This window comes from Microtus oregoni, unplaced genomic scaffold, assembly GCF_018167655.1.
Source record: "Microtus oregoni isolate MIOR12 unplaced genomic scaffold, Mior012 000006F_ref0000085, whole genome shotgun sequence".
NCBI classification, from domain to species: Eukaryota; Metazoa; Chordata; class Mammalia; order Rodentia; family Cricetidae; genus Microtus; species Microtus oregoni.
In genome coordinates, this window is record NW_024543065.1 from 52,536,608 (window position 1) to 52,561,072 (window position 24,465).

Below are 24,465 nucleotides of genomic sequence, written 5' to 3' on the forward strand. Positions count from 1 at the left end.
AGACTTTGTGTTCTACTCCCTGGTATTTGTGCAGTCCCAGGACCCAACACTTATATACATAAGAAACAGTCAGCTGAACTTGAGTCCTCATGGTGCACACTCATATCAGCAATAGGATGTCAGGAGCGGGTGCAATGATGTAATCACCTGACAGTCGGCAATGATTGGGCTGTTTAGTATTTTGACTCTATCCTAAATGAATCAGCACCTTGCCTATGTGAATGTTAGATTGGTTTTCTGGGGTAGTTTACCTTTAAAAGACCATTAGCAAGGCATCTGGTCCAATCTAAAGTTATTTTGAAGCTTTGTTTCAACTAATGGTGCACACCAAAACCTGTGATAGATTTCTCAGCGTTAAGATTCAAGGAATTTGAGACAGCTGGCTCATTGTTTTTCTTAACTTGAGCTGTGATCTGCAGCAATTCCTTAGGGGGAGCTCATAGGCACAGACTGTGTATTACTTCCTTGTGCTCATTTTTATTTCACAAAATTCTTAATAAGCTAACATTGCTTTAATTAAACAGTACAGTTAGGGAGGAATCATCTTGACAATTCACAGAGTAAAATGCCCAGTAGAACAGGCTGTTTTCATGAGAGAAACACACTATGTTACAAGTAGCAGGATCTCCCCACATCTACTCACACCAAGCCAGATACCAGGGAAAGATTGTAGCAGCAAATATGTGAAGGCAAAGTGGAATTGAAAGATATTGCAGAGTCTGTGTTCTCATAGTCTTACATAAAACAAGATTTACCCATCAGAACGTTTTCCTCCTGTTGAAATGACACCTTGAACTTCACCTGCTGATCCTCTGACATGGCCAGCATCCATTACATTAGATGATGGAGCACCAGAAGTCTCTACATGGAAACTGTGGTTGCTGGGTGCAATAGGGAACTGACTCACCATGAGATATGACCTTCTGAAGTCTCTTGGTTCACACATCAAGAAAGACAGTGATTGACTTCCCCAGTGCCTTTCTCAGGGCAGAAGAACACACCTCAGAGCTTTGCAGAAGCTGCAGTAATGTTGAAGGATGTGAGAAGTGACCTACGGCCTGGTTGGCAGCAGGTCTCACAGAGGAAGAAAGATGGGGCCATTCTCAACAGGAGTGGGGACACCTGGCCACCTCAGCCCAGTCAGCGGGCCACGAAGCTGATCTGATATGTTGGAGCTACGTTGGTCAAGCCACTCTCCTTGGGCCTGAGATCAATGTCCTTAGGAGCCACGGGACTGGACACAGAGAAGTTCTGGAGGATGGTGGTGAAGAAAAGGAACAATTCGTTGCGGGCAATGCCTTCGCCAAGACAAATGCGCTTTCCTGTGGGCACAGAGAATGAGCCATGTGAGCCCCAGGTGAGTATACAAACTTCAGACTGTCCCTTCCCTAAACCCAAACAACTCTGTCCATTGCAATGGAGAAGAAAGAGTTTGACCCTTAATCTGCAATTCAAGTGAGAATGGAAGGCAGCCTGCCATCAATCTTGAGGACATGAGTTCACCCTTTGGACCCACATGTTGCAAGGAAAGAACAAACTCCCACAGTCTGTCCTCTGTCAAAAACATATATACACCCTCCACAGTGCACATGTATATGCATGCCAACATATATGCAATAATTCAATCATAAAATGCAAGCCAAATTGTTGGTGGATGTCTCCTGGTCATTTCTTACAGATTTCTAGGTTTTGCTTATTATCAGAGTCCTTTGTTTCAGAATTTTAAGAACACAAGAGAGTAGGAACAAATGTGCATGTGTAAACATGTGTATTGTAACATCTTTAATGTTCCCTCCTTTATCACATGGGGAGATTGGTCCCCATCTTATTGGCTGCCCTGAAGGTGAAGGTGCTGTTTACAGAGACTCTTAGACCAACAACTGAATGGCATTAAGGGCCCTAGATGAGCCAGTCATGGGGGCACATGCCTGCAAGTGCACTTGGAGGATTACAACATGAAGATGATGTACCTACCAAGAGCTCTCTGTCTGTCCCCTGCCTCTGTCCTCGTCTGTCATCTCCAGTCCTTTCTCTCTCTCTGTCTCTCTCTCCCTCCTGTTTCTCTCTTTCTCTTTCTCAGTCCCCCTTGCCCCCTTGCTTCTTCAGCTTAAGATCGATCAACTTCAACTAGTTACAGAATACAATTTTTCTTATAATTGAGAATGAGCAGGGGACATGATTAGGGGTCTATGGCACCCAACAAATTCTCAGAGGTGTAAGGAGCCCTTGTTTGTTTGTTTCCTCCAGCATGAAGCAGCACAGAGCAAGGGAGCCTGAAAGCCCAGGCAAAGGCTTCACCACCGTCCTGTACCTCAGTGATTCTTAATATGCAGTTGGCTGCCTCAGGCCTTCAGGTGGAAGAGGGATTTCCCAGTAACCACTGTGTCCTCCAGTTCTTGGGAAATCAGTCCTGTGTAGGAGTAAGCACCCTACCTACCTGCTTAGACCCCACCTTTTCAGAATTTAGGTGGCACAAGCTTAGAAATTCATGGAGCAGTCTCTGAGATGGTTCTCCTAGAACTGGTTTTGAGACCCAGGTTTTTCCAGAGCTGCTTTTCACATCTTATCTCACTGTCTACACAAAATCCCCATACCTGTGCTGGGTATTTAGGACACAATTTATGTCTCTTGGGCGCTAACACATTTTGTCTATCTCCCTCTCTTTACTTTTTTCTTTCTGCCAATGGTAGCCTACCTGACCTGTGTCTGTACCTATCACTACTATTTGTCTTTTGATCCATTCCATCCACTTGTGTCTTTCTAAAATCCCTAGATTGCATCTCAGCCCCTCCTGTTTTTCTGTCTAAGGACAGCTTGTCATGTCTTCTTCTGTGTCTTCCCTTCTGCTTCTTGGTCTCTTTCTAGTTATGCCTTTCTCCCCCTCCCTTCTCTCTCCCCTTCCTCTCTTCCTGACTTACATCATCACCTCTGGTTCTTCACCCTTCTTCTTCTCTCTCATGTCCATGCTCTGATTGCTACCACACATCTCCTCCTATTGTAGATTCCTTGTGTGTCTGTGCCTCTCTTTATTGGAATCTGTCTTGCTATTCTTACCTCTCTATTGTTGATTTGTCTCAGTCCCTTTTCTTCACATCCCTGCCTTTCCACACTAGGGACAGTCATATGAACAATTCAGGAGCAGGGTGAGCCCAGGGACACTGAAGTCTCTTGGCACTCAGGACTAGACATTTCCTAGAGGAGACATGGCTCAGCAGGAGAACACTTGCTTTAAATCCCTGTGAGAGGATGAGGACAAACATGATCATCAGGAAAGCATTTCTAGAATGCACAAGGAGGAGTCTGGAGATGTGGGCTCTTTGGAAGAGAACTTGCTTATCATAGTGACCTACACATCTCGGCTCCATACTTTGCATGAGGTTGGGGGGACAACTAAAGACTAAGGAATTGTTTCTAGAATCTCTCTCTCCCTCTCTCTCTCTCTCTCTCTCTCTCTCTCTCTCTCTCTCTCTCTCCAAAACATAAGAAACCAGAACACAAAGTTTCCATGTTTACATCCCATAGAGTCCATTCAACTGAATTAACCTAGATATCATCTTATTATGTAACAAACTAAATAAACACTACAGGCAATTGAACTACACACTAGAGAGATTATATTCTTCCAGTGAAAAACACATCTCAGTCAATCACAGCAGTTGAGCTGCTCCAGGCTGCCAACTACCTCAGCATGGCTAAGTAAGGCAAAGGAAGATCTGGAACCCATCAAGCTGCGTGTTCATGCTCAGCTCCCTCTGGTCTACAGACACCGTGTGCTGACACTGCTGGGTGCTATAACTGAACTTTCTCTGGTTCAGGAGTTTGTCCATCATGAATGGGTTCTTAAAAAAATAAATGCTAGTAATTATGATCTCTCTTACAGTTTAACAAGCCAATGAGTATTTAATACAAACAGACAGGTGTGTTAGGACATGCCTCATTTCCCCAGTGCTCACAGATAAATCCCTCCCTAGCCCCAAGACCTTACAAGCTCATGGCAGTTCATAGATGATGTCATTTGTTCTTGTTGTTGTTCCCTAAGAAAAACAATTCGCACTCTCTCTGCTAACCCACACTCCACTCCTGCCCTGGGTCCAGGTGGACTGACTGCAGATCTTCATCTCTCCCTCTGTTCCCCAAGACCCACACCCCAGTCCTCACCTCACCTCTGCAACAGAACCCTTGCTGCAGCCTTCCCTACCCACACTCCCCATCTCTTTGGATTTCCCTGATCTTCCCCAGGATGCACCATTACTAAGCCAAAGTCCACTCTGACCAGGGAAGCAGGTAGTCTGACAGAGAATCCATGCCTCTCCTTCTGATTCTCCAGATCCACCCTTACTGCCCCATCTCACCTCCAGCTCTGCAGCAGAATGCCTGGTGTGCTCTCCCTTGCCTCCCTGATCCCATCCCCAGTTAATCACAGAGATCTTCTCCTCCAATCCTCCTTTTCCCAACTCATCCCATTATCCCAGCCTCCATCACCAGCAGGAATTCCTGGGACACACCAGCTGGGCAGGATAGGGAAACAGGTCCACAGAAAGCTTCCTATGACAACACACAGCCATCATGCTCACCTAAACCCCAGAAACCAAGAAACCAAACATCCACCTAACAAAGACAAACCCAGATATCGGCACCTAGACCTATAATCACTGCCAAACAAGATTCCTGGATGCCAGCATAAAAACACAATCAGTCACAGCCAGGAAAATGTGTCTCCACTAGAGCTCAGTAATCCTGTCTACAAAGGTATAAGAATCTTATAGAACACCAAGTAGATTGTATCAGAAAAGAAAGACCCATTAACACATAAATGCACAGAACAGGGAAAGATTATTAAAAGTTTCAAAACAAAAAGACCAAGCAACATGTAAAGGCAAACCTATTAGAATTATACCTGACTTCTCAATTGAGACTCTGAAAGCCAAAAGGGCCCAGACAGATGTACTGCAGATACAAAAAACCCACAGATATAAGCCTTGACAATAATATCAAGCAAACTTTTTAATCACCATAGATAGAGAAAATAAGGTATTTGATGATAAAATCAAATTTAAATAATATTTATAAAAAATCTAGCCCTAAATAAGATGCTCAAAGAAAAGGTCCAATGTGAAAATATTATCTGGATACAGGAAAGCACAGGGAATAAAATAATCCAAACCAGAAAAATCAAAGTAGGAAAACACACACCCTGCATCACCACCACCAATATCAACAACAATAATAGCACCAACTAAATAACAGAAATCAACAGTCATAGCCCATTGATTGATATCTCTCAACATTAACGGTCTCAAGTTCCAAAATTAAAAAAAATTAACATAATGGATGAAAGAGTGGATTCACTCATTGACTGCAGCCAAGAAAATCGTGTTAACATCAAAGACAAATATTACCTTGGGGTAAATGGGTTAAAACAAGGTGTTCCAAGGAAATGGACTTAAGAATTGTACCGGTGTGGTCATTTTAATATCCAACAAATTAGATTTAAATCTCATCAGAAGACACAGGGATGCACACTACATACTCATCAGAGGAAACATCCACCAAGAGCACATTTAAATTCTTAACATCTATGCCCCAAACACAAGGACACTAAAGTTTGTAAAAAGAAACACTACTCCAGCTTAAATCACACATTGACTCTCACACACTGACAGTGGGAGACATAAGCATTACACACTCATCAATAGACAGGTCATTCAGAAAAAAACTAAACAGAGAAATGCTGGAGCTAACTGATGTTATAAAGGGCCACACTTTAGGAAGGGTGAGAACCACTACTCTAAAGAAAAAAAGAAAAGAAAAGAAAAGAAGTCACACCCAAAAGTGCAGATGGCAAGAAATAATCGAACTCAGGGTTGAATTCAATAAAATAGAAGCAAAGAGAGCAATACAAACAATAAAAGGAAAGATGAATTGATTCTTAGAAAAAAATCAATAAGGTTGACAAACCTTTATCCAAATTAAAAGGTGGAGAGAGACTGACCAAATTAACAAAATCAGAATGAAAAGCTGATACATAAGAGACCCTGAGGAGATGAGAGAATTTAAAGGACATACTTAAAAAAACTTGTATTCCACCAAATTGGAAAATCTAAAAGAAATGGATACTTTTCTTGATAGGCACTACTTACCAAAGTTAAATCAAGATCAAATAAGGAATTTTAACAGACCTATAATCCCTAGAGAAATGGAAACAGTCACTGAAATTCTCCCAATGTACCCTGCCCCCAAATCCCGGAAAAAAAAAAAAGAAAGCCTAGGGACAGAGAGTTTCAACAGAAGGATGAATAAAATGTGTTACATTTATACAATGGAGTATTATTTGGATGTTTTTTTTTAAAAAAAAAACAGCATCATGAAAATTTAGGCAAAGGGATGGAACTAGAAGAGAATCCTGAGCCCAGACCCAAAAACATAAACATGGCATGTATTCACTTATAGGTGAATATTAGTCATTAAATAAATGATAACCACGACCCAGAACATTAGATACAGACAAAAGTACTAGGAGGGGAATATAAATCTCCCTGGGAGGGGAAAATAGAACAGAGTTCATGGGTATACTAGGGGCATCAGAGGGGACAAGAATGGGACGTTTAGGTGGGAGGAGAGCTGGGCTTGAGGGATAGAGTGTGGGCAGAGACAGTTAGAATTGAGGGGCATTGGGTGCTGGTATGGAAACCTAGTGCAGTAGAAACTTCCTGAACTACAGGAAGGTGAGCCTCATGAATTCTCCAAATAATGAGGGAGGCACAGTCCCACCTGCTCAGATCTTGTCATTAAATGAAGCTTCTAATTCTTTGATTAGGTAACATTCAATTGGGTTTCTGGCCAACCCCAAACAACCCAAGGCTGTTGTCAAGACAATAGGTTGGCTCCACAAACTGACAGCAAGGCTTCATCACTGAAGACAATTCCCACACAACTCACTGGACTGGAGACATGTAGCTGGTGTCTATATAGAACCTTCACACCCGTGATTTAGCATCTTTGGTATAGGAAGTATTCTACAGGCTACCAAATGAGAAATGTATACACCAACCCACCCACAAAACCTTTGATGAACCATGCTATCCTGCTTGTACGAAATATCAGGGCTCAACAGTGGCACAATCCAGTGCATTGTGGGAGTAATTATCCAATGTATGGTTTGAATATGCGGCATTGCTTGAGTGAGCAGGAACCAGGGACTAGGAGAAAAATGCTACAGCTCAAAAAGAAAAATAAAAGTAAGAACAAAATGACCCCTGAAGATATTCTGCTACACTCATAGATCAGAGTCCTCCTTATTCATCCATCACCAGAGAAGCTTCCTCCTGCAGCATATGAAAACAAATTCAGAGACACAGCCAGACGTTTCACAGGGAGAGAAACCTTGGAACACAGAACTCTAAATGGAATGTCTTTGTCAAAACCCTCCCCTCAGAGCTCAGAGAACCAGAGGAAGAGGAGGCAGAAAGAAGGTAAGAGATGGAGGGGATGGAGGACACCAAGAGCACAAGGCTCTGAACCAACCGAGCAAAGCTCATATGAACTCAGACTGAGGCAGCAGGCACAGGGCCTGCTCGGGTCTGCACCAGGTCCTCTGTGCACATCTTATAGCTTTCAGTTTAGTGTTTCCATGGATTCCTGAGTGTGTGAATGAGTGGGTCTCTGCTTCTAGTGCCTTCTCTTGGGCTCTACTCCTTCTGTTGGTTTGCACTGTACAGCTTCTATGTGATGGTTTTTTGTTTTATCTTTTACTTTATTTCAGCATGTTTGGTTGCTATTGCTTAGAAGCCTGTTTTTTTTCTAATGAGAGACAGAAAGGGGATGGATCCTGGAGGGAGGGAAGGTGGAGAGGGAAGGAGAAACTGTAATCAGCATATATGGTATGAGGAAAGAATCTATTTTTAATAAAAGGGGAAAATAAGTAAACAAATGTCTAATAGGAAAAGACAGAACTGATGGATTTGATGCAACTGGAAAACAATGTGGACGAACTGTCTTCTGCTCTTTTGAGGATTTTACGTGGGCATTGCTGCACTGACTTTGAAGACATCCTGAACGTCCTGACCTGGGAATATCTGTGCTCCCTTCCTCTCTATTAATTAATCTGTTGTTTATTGCTGGGAGCAGCGAGAGGAACCTGGTTGTGCACTTAGCCCATTGTGTTCTCTGTGAACATCCTTTGTTCTCCTCTGTCAGGCATTTAATCACAATTAAAGATAAGTGTTGTCACTCGTTTAAAAAGGTTTTTCTCTCATAATAAAGTAAAAAAAAATGAATTTGTTTAGATTTAGAGGTTTTTAAATGCCTCTCCCAAATCCTCCTGAGTAGGATGCAACTTTAGGTTAAGGGACAGTAGCCAGGACAAATGGTTTCCCAGGTAGAATAGATTGAGTAAACCCGGAACTAGTCCTTACTGTATCCTGGAGGGTGAGCCTGCCCTCTAGTGTAGGGAAAAGGAAACACAGGTCCGTCTCACCTATAGAGAAGGGCATAAATGCTTCAGTTTTCTTCAGAGCCCCACTGGCATCCAGGAAGTGGTCAGGATTGAAGGCATCTGGTTGTTCAAAGTACCGTGGGTCATGAAGAGCTGCACTCAGGATGGGGTACACTTCAGTGTTCTAGGAGACATTGTGAGAGACAAAGATATTAGCATACGCTGATTCCCATGTGCAGGCAGTTAGTCTTAGGGAATCCCAGAATGCTGGGAAACCACAAACAGGCTGAGGGTGGTGGATAATCATTGCATAGAGATGTGGAATCACAGCTGGTCTCACCTTGGGGAGCAGGTACCCTCGGAACAAAGTGTCTTTGGTGACTTTGTGCGGTACTCCAGTGGGGATAATATCTGCAAATCGCTGGATCTCTCGAATAACAGCCTCAGTGTAAGGCATTTTGTTGCGGTCATCAAGGGTTGGTGGGCGGTGTGAGCCGATCACCTGATCGATCTCCTTTTGGACTTTCTCTGTACAGAAAAGGGAGACAACAGACAACGCTCGCCCTTCTCACGGAGGCAAATGCACAGTGACCCTGTTTTCTGTGAGTCAACAGCTTAGGAACAGTGCAGAGCCAGGAGACTCTGCTGAGAAAGACACACTGCACTCTGGGACACGCACACCTGCGCCTTTCTCCAGCCACACTGAGGGCTATGTTAGAGACTCTCTCCAAAGCTCCAACCTTGCTCATAAGAGAGGAAAGGAAAACCCACCGCAAAGGGCTCTTTTTGTCTATCAGTCTGAGTGAGGGATGGAGGGGAAGATGGTAAGAATTTCCCCCAATTGTAATGTAATGTTATAACTTGTGTTTCTGCATAACACACAGACACCCCCCCACACACACACATACACAAACATACAGAGAGAAAGACAGACAGACAGATTTCTTGCTTGCAATTTATATTTAAAAAGCCAGAGTTCTGGAGAGATGTCTTAGTGGTTAAGAGCACTTGCCGCTCTTGGAGAGGACCCGGGTTCAATTTCCAGCACCCTCATGGCAGTTCACACTGTCTGTGACTCTGGGTCCAGGGGATCCAAACCCTCATACAGAAATATATGCAGACAAAACAGCAATGAACACTAGTAAATAAAGTTTAAAAATACAGGCCAACAATATAAGGCTTTATACTCAGGAATAAAAGGAAAGTAAATTAATCTGTGTATGAACAGAATATGAACACATTGGTGAATATGATGACCAATGAAAGGGCTCAGTCAGCAAATGCATTGGTTTCCATCCTGACAGCCTGACTTTGACATCAGAACACATGGGAATGTGCAGGAGAGACCCAACTGCACAAAGTTGTCCTCCCACCTCCACACATGAGCCATGCAGACAAACTCACAACAACATCACATCAATTTCAAATTCTTTGGATCTGAGTGTGTAAGTCAGCCAAGTGATCGATGGGTTGGTTAATAAAGGAAAGATTGCTGATTGAGTGAAATGAACAAAGAAAAACTGGATGTCCATATTCCACTTCTCACTCACTGTATTAATTAATTAACAAGTCAAAAAAATGGTGCATACACAAATGAATCAGTGAACATAACTAACCAATAATGAAGTGATGTTAGGTTTACCAAAGGAATAGATGAATGAATAAATGAGCAAATATAGGAATAAACAAGTAGGTGTATTGAATGATAAACAAATCACAGATAAATGAATGCATTATTAAATACATACATGAAGGAGTGGATTGACACGTGAAGGGTGAATTCAAAGGCCAGTGGACGGATTAAGGAATGAGCAGATTTGTGTATGAATGATCCAACGAATCAAAGACAGCCAGCCCACTCAAGCAGCCGTGATATAGAATAAAAATTACCCATTTTCTCTAGTTCTTCTCCCTCTCCCCTTCTTTCCAACTATTCCCCTTCTAGCCTCCTTTCTCCCCCCACCCTCATGCTCCAAATTTTGTCAGGCATACTTGTCTATTTCCCCATTCCAGGTGGATTTATGCATATTTTTCTTAGGGTTCACCTTGTTACTTAGCTTCCCTAGGGATAGGGACTTTAGGCTCGTTATCCTTTGTTTTACAGCTAGTATTCACCTGTAAGTGAGTACATACCATGTTCATTTTTCTGGGTCTGGGTTACCTCACTCAGGATGTTTTTTTTTCTAGTTTCATCCATTTGCATGCAAATTTCAAGATGTCATTTTTTTTTTTTACCACTGAATAGTACTCCAATGTGTAAATGTGCCACGTTTTCTTTATCCATTCTTTGATTGAGGGGCACCTAGGTTGTTTCCAGTTTCTGGATATTACAAACAATGCTGCTATTAACATAGTTTGAAATAATGTTCTTGTAGTATGATTGGGAATCTTTTGGGTATATGTCCAAGAATGGTATTGCTGGGTCCTGAGGTAGGTTGATTCCCAATTTTCTGAGAAACTGTCATACTGATTTCCAGAGTGGTTGTACAAGTTTGCATTCCCACCAGCAATGGATGAGTGTTCCCCTTACTCTACATCCTCTCCAGCATAAGCTGTCATTAGTATTTTTGATCTTAGCCATTCTGACTGTTGCAATATCATATCAAGATTGAGGAAGGACAGAGATGAGGGCAAGGAAAGAGATATTTTGTGTGAGGGAGCTATTATGGAGTTAGCAAGAAACTTGGCACTAGAGAAATTCCCATGAACCCACAAAGACGACCTCAGCTAAGATCCTAATCAATAGAGGAGAGGGTGCTCAAACTGGACTTGCCCTATAGTCAGATTGATGAATATCTTAAATATCACCATAGAACCTCATCAAGCAACTTATGGAAACAGAGGCAGAGACCCGCAGCAGATCACTGGACTGAGCTCCCAAAGTTCAGTTGAAGATTGGGAGGAGTGAGAATATGAGCAAAGAGGTCAAGACAATGATGGGAACACCCACTGATGCTGTTTACCTGGGTTAATGGGAGCTCACCAACTCCAGTCAAACAAGGAAGGGGCCAGCATAGGATCAAACTAGTCCCTCTGAATATGGGTGACAGTTGTATGGCTGGGGAAGACAGACGGGTCACTGGCAGTGACACCAGGAGTTATCCATACTGTTTGGGTGGGCTTTTAGGGGATCTATTCTCTTTGAATGGATACCTTGCTCAACCTAGATATAGTAGGGAGGGCTTTGGATCTTCTCCAAAGCAATGTGCCTTACCCTCTCTGAGGAATGGATGGAGGGGTGGAGAGGTGATAAGTAGAGGTGAGGGGAGGAGGTGAGGGAGAGGGAACTGGGATTGGTATGCTAAATGAAAAGGATAGTTTGTTTTATTTAAAGATTAAATTAAATTAAAAAAATAAAAATTGCAAAGTGATTAATCCAAATAAATGAATGAAATATATTCCCTTAGGTGAAGCAGAGAAGAAAGAACCAAGGATTAATAATGTATGGATAGAGAGAAGATGGGCAGAGGATTACATAAGTGGGTGAGTAGGTGTGTATGGAAAAATGAATGTATGGATGGGTAGATAATGGATGGGTAAATGAATAGAATGGGTAAATGGATGAAGAGGAGTATGGACAGAAAGAAGAGTGAATGGATGGATGTAAAGACAGAAGGAAAGAAGGAGGGAAGGAAGGATGGGTAGGTAGATGTATGGATGGAAGGATCAACCTTCAAGTTATAGCAGAAAACAATGGAAATGGACCAGCTGAGCGTTCATTCGCACACCTCCCACAGCACTGCCTTAGGTTAGAAGTAGACCAAAGCCTTCAGAGCTCCAGATGTAAGAGGCCCATGTCTCTCTTATCCTCACAAACCTCTGCAGAAAAAAAGGAAGCCAGAAGATTCCCCAACTGGCTGTTTGTGGCTCACCTGCAACATGGGGGTATTTGAGCAGGAGCAGGAAGCCAAAGCGGAGCGTAGTACTGCTGGTCTCAGTGCCAGCAAGGAAGAGAGACAGCACGGAGATCATGAGGTTCTGGTGATGGAACTCCGTGTGTTGGTTGGACTTCTCCTGGTTCCAGATGGGAGAGAGAAGGGAGGGTCAGGGTGCCTGGAGCCTTGCAGGGAGATTCACACACATCCTGGGAACTGTCCTTCTGTTTCACTATCTGGACCACATGGCATTTTCCAGTCCTTGACAATGTCACTTGGTCTCTTCTCTGTCTTCTCTCTCTACTGTGCTCTCTTGTAATTTAGCACGGTTTGTCTCCCAGGCTCTTTCTTTCTCTGAGGTCTTTCCTGCCTTTTGTCCCTCACTCTGTGTTTCTTCCCCACCCTTCTTTCTCCATATCACATTTTCTCCTCCTTTTATTTTCATCATTTTCCAGACACTTCTGCATCTCTTCTACTCCATTTCCTGTCTCTCCTCTCCATTCTCTTCCCCCTTTTCCTCTGTTCACATCCTCAGCCTTCACTCTCAGCCATCCCCTCTCATTCACACAGGATTTAACCTTCTCCATGTGTATAAGGTAGGTATCAATGAAGTCTCTTGGATTGTTGGGGTCCAAGGTTTCCCTGTGCTTCTCCACACTGTGGCCAATGTAGTAGAGGATTTCCTGCAGGTTTTTGTAGATTTGTCTGTGGGTACCAGGAAAGTACTTCAGGAAGCCAGAGAAGAGCTCAAACACCTGTAAGAAAAAAGGGCTGAGGAGGTCAACTGGAACTAGCAGGTCTCAGGAAGTGGGCAGTGCTCCTAGGTACACAGATGTCACAAAAGAACACACACACTTCCCACACATGTGTGCCATACATACCCATGCCTTGAACTGTATCTTCAAATCAGTCTCTAGCCTTCATTTTACATTCTCTGTATTTCTCTTTTTCTCTGCTCTCTCTCCCAATCCCCCTTGTTTTGTCTTAATTTGTTTTAAATTGTGGGGTATTGTGTTTTGAATACATTAATGCCAGACAGACTTTAAATTCAACATGTAGCCTAGGACTGTCCCAGATTTCTAATGCTCCAGCCTCCACCACCAAAATTCTGATATTTTATGTATTGTACACCACCAAGTCCTGGAGATGAACTCAGGGGCTCGTGCATAAAATATGATCTTCTCTGTCCTTTAAGATACAGCTGCATCCCCCACCTCATCATTTTCTTATGTTGGGATGATTCGATATTTCTGCATTAAGATCTCTCCACCCTGATTAACATTCCTCTCTTCCTCTGTTTCTCCCTCCATCCCTCCAGGAGGCTAAGTTTCCTTGCTTCTCAATGTTGTCTCTGCCTTTCTTCCATCCCTAAGACACTGCCTTCTTCACCCACAGAGCAGCCTCTTCTTTCCTCTGCCTTGGATGCTCCTCTCTTCCCACCTACTGACCTGGCTGGAAAATGAGCTGATGAGCGAGAAGGTCCGATAGATCACATCCAGTAGGTGCAGGAACTGGCGGTCTTTGTAGTCAAAGCGCTCCCCAAAGACAATGGAGCAGATGATGTTGGCTGTGATGCTCTGGAAGAGGTAAGTAGGATCCAGGGGAGCTCCTGGAGGGTGAGGATGCAGAACAGGAGACAGGGATATAGAACTAGGGAAATATTTGGCTTCAGTTCCATCTCTGTAAAGCTGTCCCTACCACTCACTACTCAACGAACATTTGCTCATATGAAGCACGTAAGAGTCTGGACCCTTCACTCAGAGATGCACACATACTTTTATTTATCTCCCCTCAGTACTGTACAGAATATGGGATGCTATTCATATACACAGAAGGGGAGACACCTTCACAAAGCAACTCAGCTAATCATGACTGGAATTAGGATTCTAGGAACAAGTCATAGAGTGAGTGCAGTCAGTCTGCACCTGTACTATCCTGGCTCTGAACTGACCGCTAACTCCCACGGGCAGAAATGGTGCACAGAAGGGTTCACGGATAGCTGTGTGAATTTACAAACCGTGCACACTTCATGCCCATCTGCAAGTCTTCCTCCATTCCCTCTCTGACTTACTGCATTCCTTCTGTGACCTCCTACATCCCTTCTCTGACTTCCTCCATTCCTTCTCTGATTTCATCTCTCCCTTCTCTGACTCCCTCCATTCCTACTCTGACTTCTTCCATCCCTTCTGTGACTTTCCTCATCCCTTCTCTGACTTCTTCCATCTTTCCTGTCACTTCTGAGCTCTGTGGTGTTCCAGAAGCCATAAGCCCCTGCTGCCTACTGCCTTGGTGTGGCAGGTTCAGTCTTGGACCCTGGTTGTTGGAGGGCTACTGTCAGTCCAAAATTATTGGGGCACTGTTGTCCCTCACCCAAGGATGGCTTGTCTGTGGTCTTTGATCCTATGTGGATCCTTCCTTGGGGCTCAACAGCTTCACTCTCAGCCTTGGAGCTCACTTCTCTCCCTCTGGGTCCCTCCATCACTGACTTTCTCCCATCATTTTCTCAGCCTCTGCAACTTTCTTACCTCCTGACACCTCGCTGAACACTCAGATATCTTAAGAAAGGTCAATAAAAGATGGCAAATACCCAGTGTAAAGAAATGGAGGTGCAAGCATGGTTGTGTACCAATGTGACCTTGGTATAAAGAACCTTAAAGTGCCCAGAGGTCCTCTGAGTTCTATCCAATGAGCCTCTGTGTTCACTGTTGTTCACCAGGACAATCACATGGAAGAAAACACAATTCCCTACTTAGACCACATCTGCAGGCCCTCCTGCTCACTCCCCTTTCATTGAGATAACATCTATGTTTGTCTTTGATAAGACCATGGGCAGAGGAGGGAGCAATGACAAAGGTTAAGACAAAGTGGCATTGAACTCTATGTGCAATAGAAGAGGAACTTGGAAATCTCACCCTCTTGTCTCTACCTCTGGAGTGCTGGGATTACACACATGAAGGACACTGTATATGGTGCTGTAAGCTCTTCACAACTCAGCCACAGCCACATCAAAGGCAGGACCTCACATTGGAGACAGGGCTGGCCTTGAGCTCATGGCCATCTTTCCTCACCTTCTGAGTTCTGAGAGGATGTGTGTTCACCAAAATTATCCAATTGATGAAGAAAATTAACTCACAGAGTGATTTTCTGAAGGGAAGTGACCACCATGGGCAGTATGTTCTTGGAAACAAAATACCTCACATTTCTTTCCTGTCCTTGTGAATCTCTTTCCACTTCTGTCTGTATCTCATCCCCAAACTCACTCTGTCTCTGTGTATCTCTCCCTCTCTGTGTGTGCATGTGTGTGTGTGTGTGTGTGCATGCATGCCTGTCTGTCTGCCTGTCTGTTTCTCTACCCTTGTATGTCTCTTTCTCTTTCTTAGGCTCTGCACTCAGGTCCCTGTGTCACCATCTTCTTTCTTCCCATTCTCTGGAACTCACCCTGGGATTTCTGCAGCTCCTCCACCAGATATTGGGCCTCCTCTTGAATCCGCTCCTCTATACTTCGCTTGCCCATCCCAAAATCTTTCATGGTGGCCAGAGAGAATCGCCGAAGTGTCTTCCAGCGTTCCCCATTAGAAAAGATCATACCTAGGAATGGAGCGGAAGCATTGATGGGTTACAAGGGAAGTTCAAAGACCCTGAGTTTTTCCCCACATATTTGGCTCCACCTCTCACACAACTTCCTGGATGACATCCTCCACTCCTTCCTGTCCCATATCTCACCATGTCCTTGTACAGTTGGGTCAAACACAGCAATTGTCCCCCGGCCAGAGAAAGCCTCAGCTTGGTCCACCAGAGCTTCCCTTATGGCCTCTGTCCCACACAGCATGACCACAGGCCTCGGTCCCAGGTGCACTGTGAACACGTCTCCATATTTTTTTTGAAGCTGCCAAGCATAAGGGTACAAGGGTTGTGGTTAGTTGGTGCAGACGTTGTTGTTACACTGTGAAAACACTTAGACACAGACTGGTAAACAGGAACCCTTCTGCTGGCCACCCTTTCTCTCCTGAGGACCTAAGAGGTGAAGGTTAATTCTCCAGACAGACAGGGTCTGCACTGATTGGTTGGATTTTCTAATCAGTACACCAGCACTGTAGAGTAGGGAGACACGGAAACACTTGTTTATAATTCTGGAACAAGAGAAGTAGAGACCAGAGAATCAGTAGTCATCCTTGTCTGCACATCCAGTTTGAAGCCAGTCTCGCCTGCACATGACCCTACCTCAAAAATAATAGATACAGATGTGGATGCAGATGTGCATTAGTTCCGTGCCCATACTTTTCAGATGAACCATGCTTCCTGTGGTCCAGCTTCAGCCTGTCCAAGGCCTCCTGACAACATTCATAGAGAACAGTCCTGACCCACCCACTGGTTTACATGGGAAGGAAAGTGATAGTCACCTAGTAGTGGTCCTGAATGTGAGTCATGACTGCAGTTTGGACAGTTAGGGAAATACCCAACCATGCAACCATCAGGGCATCTACAGGGAATTGGTGTCAGAAACATGACAACCTCCCAGTGCTCAGAGCCCTTGAGGACCATCATGTGGGGTTTGCAAATAACCCTCCCTCTTTTGTAACTTTTACTCTCTCTAGATTGCACTGCAGCTAATAGAAATGAAAAGCTATGAAAATGGTCAGTGTCCAGTGTTGTTTAGAGGACATGCTAAGATAAAGCTCTGCATATGTTTGATGTGATGTATTTATGTTTTTGGATGGGGTCACATCATCGAATCTTATGCAACGATGTACTTACAAACCTCAGACCAGATCAATGGTGTAAGTGAAACTTGCCAACTTAATGCTACATATAAGCCAGTTTTGTTTCCATCTTCTGCATCTAAATGATGTTAAAACACAGATGCAGTTGATGGTGTATCGGGATAGTGGGAGGTAGTGACTACAAGGGGCTGAGACAGGGACCAGTCATGATGTTAAACATCAGTCGTAAGAAAGTGCTCATTTAAAAAATTCATGGAGGTGGGCTTCTTGAGAGGTGACTCAGTGTCCAACAACATCTTAACTCAAAACTTAATAGTTGGAACAGGAGAGGTAGCTCAGTGGCTAAGAGCACTGCTGTTGTTGCAGAGGCCCTGAGTTTTGTCTTACCTCCCATGTCAGATAGCTAAAAACTGCCATGAATGCCAGCTTTTTGGGATTTGATGACCTCTTTGGTTTCTTCAGATACCAGATATGCATAAGGACCATTCACAAACACATTCACACAAACACGAATATGATGAAGATGATGATAATGAAGATAGATAAATTGATAGACAGATAATACACGGATATAAAGATATTAGATAGATACATAGATAGATTGGCAAATAAATAGCGGATGCACAGATAGATGATACAGATCATTTGCTAACATTGTAATTTGGGCTCATCAGATAAGACTACTTGCTACAGAGTTGTGATGACCAGGATTTGGATCTCATCACCAATATAACAAGCTGAGGTATTCATACATACCTATGACTCCCGAGGAATGAGTTAGAATGTGAAGATAGAAGGATTCCCTGGGCTTGTTGACTTCCAGATTCAGTTCCAGGGAAGCCTGACTGGAGGAAATGGACAGATTGACAGAGGAGGACACCTGGCACCCTCCTCTGGTCTTTGCCTCCATGAACAGGTTTGTGTCCCCAATTAGCAATATACTCACACAGACAAGACAGACATGGTCATAAATAAGAGTGGTTTAAAAGTTATTGTTAAGGTTTCTTTAAAATGCTGTGCACTTCCCTCTGCAAGCCCCTTCCTGGTTCCCTACTTCTGCTCTTACATCCACAAGAATGGTTTCACTACAACCCAAATCACTGCATTCAGTGAAACACACCTTACTTAATACCCTGAACCTTCCTCAAGCACCTCACTGTACCCTTGCTGCTGAAAATAAAACCAGACTCTCTATCATGATCATACCTCTGTACCTGAACTTATCCCATCTGTCGTGGTGCCTCATTAAATCTTGTTTATGGGTGTTAGGACTTGAAGGGGAACAGGGTCAGGGAGCGACATGGAGCTGGTGTCAAAGAGGAACAAGGGAGAAATGGGGAAGCAGAGGACTGATTTATTTTTAGGATGAGGCTGAAAAAAATGTTCACCCAATATAATAGCATCATTACATAGAGTGCTGGTGGCCATGTAAGAGGTCAGGTAGCAATTGAAGCCCACGGTATCAGCTCAGTGGGGAGAAACTCTCTCATGGGTCAAGTTGGACAGGTAAGACCCTGAGATCACAGACTCATGAGCATGTTTTGTTTTTGCTGTGCCTTTTCATGCTTGTTGCTTGTCTTTTTCTGTTATCTGGCACTGTGTGAATGACTGTGGGGAGATCCCCACTGTTTGTGAAGTTGTGTGTTTATATCATAAAAACATTCCATTCTACTGGGCAATTCTTATCTGTGAGTTGTCAACCCTAAACTGTACTATCTAATTGATATAACAATGATAACTTATTCGCAGTGTTGAAGAAAAGTAAATATAAGGAAATGTGACAGAGCTAGGGCCTATGTGTGGCAGCATTCCTGCTGGGCTACACCTGGTCCAGCTCCAGAGTGATAGTACCTAGCTTTATCCATCTTTTATTAGCAAATAACCTTTTTTCTTTTAACTCTTGTTGCCCTTTGTCTGAGAGTTTCCCATGGGTACAAAGCCTATGAAAAACATGGTTAGAAGGGAACCCTGAAAACTGTGGTTCGTCCTGAATCAGGTAATTTCTTTTGCATCATCTCTTTAGAGGCCCAGTCAGGATGTTTTGAGGATATGGACATGTACTTGCTAGGTGAAAATTGGAGAACAATAAAGGAGCCCTGGGCAAAGGGAAAACAGTCATTCCTGAAGGCTGAGTCCTGAAGGCTGAGTCCTTAATGTTGAGTATTGATGGATCAGTCTTGTAGGTTCTCTAGAGAGACTGACCCGCCCTGTAGCCAAGAAAGGCTAAATTCATTCTTAAGGCATCTCTGAGTCTTCATTTCACAGACCCATGGGAACCCACACCCCTGAGCTGTGACATCCACAACACCTATGAGTTTCACTTATGTAGCTGTATAGATCATAGCTCAAGCTAATGATAAAGAGAAACAATAAATTCCCAGGAGCCAGGCTGGCTCAAATTTCTTCAATTTGATGCTAAAAGACACAGTCACAAGTTTATGTGTGCACCATTAACCAAAACAAAACTTTTTTTTTTTTTAAATTTTTCGAGACAGGGTTTCTCCGTAGCTTTTTGGTTCCTGTCCTGGAACTAGCTCTTGTAGACCAGGCTGGCCTCGAACTCACAGAGATCTGCCTGCCTCTGCCTCCCGAGTGCTGGGATTAAAAGCATGCACCACCACCGCCCAGCCAAAATAAAACTTTAAAACTATTTCAGGTTAAATTGTATGTTTTGATAACAGCCTTAAGATGAAAAGCCCCAGAAAACAATATAATGTTCAGAAAAACACAGAGCTGAGTTGCAGATTCACAAGGTTAGGGTAAAAAACACAAGGCAGCCCAACTGCTGCTGGCTGACACACTTTCCTGGCTAGGGCTGATTGGTAATCAAAAGTTATGGTTAACTCCTTATACTCATTCCTGCCCTATATGTCCTGATATAAGAAACTATTGATGGGTGGATATGTACCCTAAAGATTTAAAGTACAGCTGACTGGTTTTCACACATAAAAGTTTAGATTTGTGATTCCTTTAAGATTTCTTATAAAATTGTCCCTCAAGATAAATAATAGAACAATTGCTGTTTTTCTTTGTAATCACAACGTGTAGCCTGCAAACAAAAGAGTTGGCTGAGATAAAATACTTTCTGCTTGCTCCTGTTCTGTTAATCTAACAAGTTACTTGATGTAAATGTAAGTGGGATACTGGGATGACTTTGTTTTCAATTGTGTAAAGGTGATAAAAAAACATGGTTTTACCTGTATTTCTTATAATCATTCAATTGAAATATAGAATGTAACCACATTGTGATTCCTGTACTGCCTGAGAAGTTTGTTGGGTTATATAAGCCATAGGAAAAGGTATACAGTAGACAGAAGACAAGAAGAATAGAGAATAAAGAAGGAAACCATTGAGAGAGTGTGTCTTTCTCCCTAGCTCCCTTGGGTAGATAAATCTTAGGTCATGCCAATGCCATTGTTTCTTTTGGAGCCCTATGCTTTGGGAGACAGGTTCCCCAAGCAGCAATAATAGAGTTGATTCATTAAAGAAAAATGATGTAGGTGGGTCTTCTATCTATCTGTTGTTTCATTGGTTAATTAATAAAGAAAACTGCTTGGCCTGATAGGTCAGAACATAGGTGGGTGGAGTAGACAGAACAAAATGCTGAGAAGAAGGGAAGTAAGGCAGACACAATGAAGCTCTGACCCAAGGTGGATGTAGGCTAGAATCTTCCTGGTAAGCCACCACCTTGTGGTGCTACACAGATTACTAAATATGGGTTAAAGCAAGATGTGAGAATTAGCCAATAAGAGGCTGAAACTAATGGGTCAGCCAGTGTTTAAATGAATAAAATTTGTGTGTTGTTATTTGGGGGCATAAGCTAGCTGGTGACCGGGAGTTGGGTGATGGGAAGCGGCCCTCCTCATCACTACAAAAAATTAAAGCATTATTTTGACACTATAGTATGCTGGCGATTTCTAATCCTGTTAGTAGCTTTGATGGTCCAGCTCCTTTCTATCTCTACTACTGGCCAAAAGAATGTTGTCATTAAGACTCAGTCTCTGTAACAAACACACCATGATTAAAGCCCACAAAACCATCTTACATCAACACAGATGCCTAGAAGAGATCTCAGCTTTTTGAGCCACCAGAGAATTTTTCAAGAAACATTCCAGAAGGCTTGCCAGTTGCACATGGGTTTGGACCTTATGGAACTGACACAGCCTTTAGCAGCTGTATTTGAGTCAGGCTCCTGGCTCATCCACAACACACTTAAGAGAGCCAAGCTGGTTGTGTCTGGGTTTCACCACAGGATATCACCACCACTTCATATCCAAAGGCATCTGTCTAGACCAGCTGCTCTTTCCTCTTGCCTGTTCCATGTGCAATGCCTTCATTGATGCTCTGCTGTTGATTTAGTCCCCAATATGGTTGTGTTGAGAAGTGTCAGAACCCTTGGGAGCTGAAATCTAGTGAGAGGCACTGGGTCTTTGGGGGCAGATCCATAGAATAGGTTAATGCTGGTCTCACAGAGAGGACTGGATTCTCAGAGAATGGATTACAATACAAGGCCATTCTACATGATCAGCCTCTTCTGCATGTTACAGGCTTTCCTGCATTGTGACACATAAGACGTTTTCTCACTAGAGGCTGGAAGAATGGATTGTTTGATCTTACACTGTCACACTGCACAAGTTTGAGTAGGATAAGCCTTTAATTTATAAAGAATTTAACCTCTCTAATTTTTTGTAGAAACAGAAAAGAGATGAAGACATGAGAGATTTTTTTTCTCTTGCCTGCTTAGTTGAATCACTTCAGTTCTTACCATCTTTGGCTCACACCACGCCAGTTCATTGCTATGACCTGAAGATTCAGTGCCAGCTTCTTTCCTGTCACACCATGATCTCCCCCATCTGGTTCTACTCTTTTCCTAATACCAGCTGCTGCTCAGGAATGGCTTCTTTTCCATACCTGTCATCCTTCTAGAAAGTTTTTGTGGTTTGTTCAAGTCCTGTCTCTTACGTAATTCTGTCTGAACACTCAACCAATCTTAAAATTCCTATTGATGTGGGATTCCCTTATGAATGCTGTTAATACCATTGGTTAATAAAATAACTGTCTGAAACCCATAGTAAAATAGAACAGATCTAGGTGGGGAAAACTAAAACCGAACACTGGGAGGAAGAAGGCAGAGTTAGGGAGAAGCCATGGAGCCTCTGGAGACAGACGCTCGGAACTTTAGCTGGGAAGCCACAGCCTCATGGGGATACCCAGATTACTAGAAATGGGTTAAACTAAGATGGAACAGTTAGACAATAAGAAGTTATACCTAATGGGCCAAGCAGTAATTTAATTAATACAGTTTCTGTGTGATTATTTTGGGGCTGAGCAGCCAGGAACCAACAAGCAGCTTTTTCCTACACCTTATTGTTTTGCTTGTATCCAATATCACCCAAATGAGCAGATAACTTGTGTAGTTGAATTTTATGAGTTTATTATACATCTACAAACAGAGTCTTATCTCCTGACAGTTAGAAAGTCAGTTCAGCTCCAAGACTTCCAAGTCCATTGAATTGTGGATTTGAACAGTTCTTTAAGGAGTTCTGTAAAGTTTAGAAATTCCCTTCCTAGAGCACATTACCAACCTCTGGGAACCTTGTTTGCAGGACATGATGACTATCCCTACAGGAAAAGATGCAGCATGTCATGCTATCATGACAGGATGTCACCAGCCCTCCCTGTGAGTCTCTGGGCAGTTAAGTATGCTGGGGGAAGTGCCACTTTCTTCAGTGATGTAGCTGTTCATAAGTTGCTCACCTTCAACTCAATTGCCCCCACATCCATACTCACTCAGGCAACCATAGTTACCTCCAAGTAAGAAGGGCCTTCAGACACAGAGAAGAGGAGAGGAAAATGAGAAATGAAGGAATTAGACTTTCAAGGAATAAAAAATAATTCCAGCACTGAGAAGGCAGAGGTCGGTGGATCTTGATGAGTTTGAGTCTCTCTACAGAGTGAGTGAGTGACAGGACAGCCAGGACACTTTCACAGAGAAACCCTGTCTCAAAAAAAAACAGGAAAAAAGAAAAGGAAAATAACAACAACAAGGCAAACCAACTAACCAACCAAACAAACAAAAAGAATAAAAAATAAATATGATTTTATTTGACCTTTCCAATATATAAGGAACACATTTTTAAAACACTTGTGACCAGGTTTACCACACATCTTTAAATCCAGCATGTGAGATGTTAACTCAGAAGGATCATTAGCCTGAGAAACAAGAATGATCTTCTCTCTCTCTCAAAAAAAAAAAAGCCAAATGAATACACCATTTGTCCAGGTGGGTGATGAATTAAAATCTAAGGGGTAGCAGGAGTTGAGATTGCTGTCACTAAATCAGATCTCTAAACAGGAACTGGAGCCAAACAGGTGCTAAGTGATTATTAATAAAGAAGTGTTAATTGAACATAAAATCTCAATTGTGAAGACTACTAGAGATGGTTTCAGGGTCGGCTCCTTAGGTGGTCCTTGTGTTTATAACTGATAAACACTCCCTACCTACCCCACCTCCTGACCTGCCTCTCATCCCCTTTGTTCCTGAATACATCAGACAAATCTCTTATCTGTGGGTGCCTGTGACACTTTTCTTTCTCTTTTGAAACAAAGAAATATCAGATAGGAAAACTGTAAGACTTTGGTGCATGCCATGACACCCCAACACCATTCACACTCCAAGCACAGTGTCTCACAGTGTCCCACAGTGAGGACACACCTGTCAACCTGAGGACCATCCACCACCAACCAGCAACTCACCTTTCACTCAGCAATCTTCCCACCAGAACCTACTGCCTGGAAGGAGTTCCTTCTTCACCCCAAATGAGTAATCTTCAGGAGCAAACATGGGGCTAATCCCATATGGCAAAGGCCATGTGCATGTCTTACCTGAATAAAGGAGTTGAGGAGGCCTCTTCTGTCCATCTGAAGGAGGTTTCCCAAGAGGGGCAGGGGACGGGGTCCTGGTGGAAGGTGGCCACGAGCCTTTGGGTAGCCCCTGATCACGAGTAGTAAGAAGCCCACAAGAAGAGCGAGGAGGAGCAGGACACTGGGCTCCATGGTCCTTGTCTGAGCACTGTCCACTTCACTGCACACTCCAGCAGGACTTTATGCTGAACCTGGATCTCAACCCAGTTGAGCAACTTCAGTTGTTCCCGCCTCCTGTCTCCTCACTGTCCAGGAGTGTGATTACCATACTTCCTGCTTGGGCAGTCAGTGACTTGCTCACTCACTATCTTCTTACCTCCACCCTAACCCTAGAACATCATGAAACAGATACACAGGACAAAGGGCATAGGGAGTAATGTGTCTCAATTTCTGAGGGTGAGTATACATATGCCAGCTCAGTTCTGTTTGTTTATTTTCTCAGACATGGCCCTATGCATGTTTACTGTGTGCTTTATATTTAAAAAGTCATTTCTAATATGAAAATGCAGTT

At 43.2% G+C, this 24,465-nt stretch overlaps 1 protein-coding gene across 1 annotated transcript; it reads right to left on the bottom strand.

The window, feature by feature from the left end:
* Positions 1-476: 476 nt before the first annotated feature.
* Positions 477-24,225, bottom strand: LOC121449273 (cytochrome P450 2B1-like). The gene is made up of 9 exons (XM_041653575.1): positions 23,916-24,225; positions 16,033-16,195; positions 15,748-15,897; positions 13,758-13,918; positions 12,888-13,064; positions 12,307-12,448; positions 8,775-8,962; positions 8,477-8,618; positions 477-1,322 (listed from the first exon to the last, which is right to left on the bottom strand). Exons 1-9 carry the CDS (start codon positions 24,084-24,086, stop codon positions 1,141-1,143), a joined length of 1,476 nt encoding a protein of 491 aa, XP_041509509.1. The 5' UTR covers positions 24,087-24,225; the 3' UTR covers positions 477-1,140.
* Positions 24,226-24,465: the final 240 nt, after the last annotated feature.

Coding starts and splice junctions, on each gene's coding strand:
- LOC121449273 (XM_041653575.1), bottom strand. CDS start 24,086: ATGGAGCCCAGTGTCCTGCTCCTCCTCGCTCTTCTTGTGGGCTTCTTA. Junction 13,065..13,757: donor TCAGCTCATTTTCCAGCCAG/GTCAGTAGGTGG, acceptor TTTTTCTTACAG/GTGTTTGAGCTCTTCTCTGG. Junction 8,963..12,306: donor CAAATACCCCCATGTTGCAG/GTGAGCCACAAA, acceptor TTTTCTGTACAG/AGAAAGTCCAAAAGGAGATC.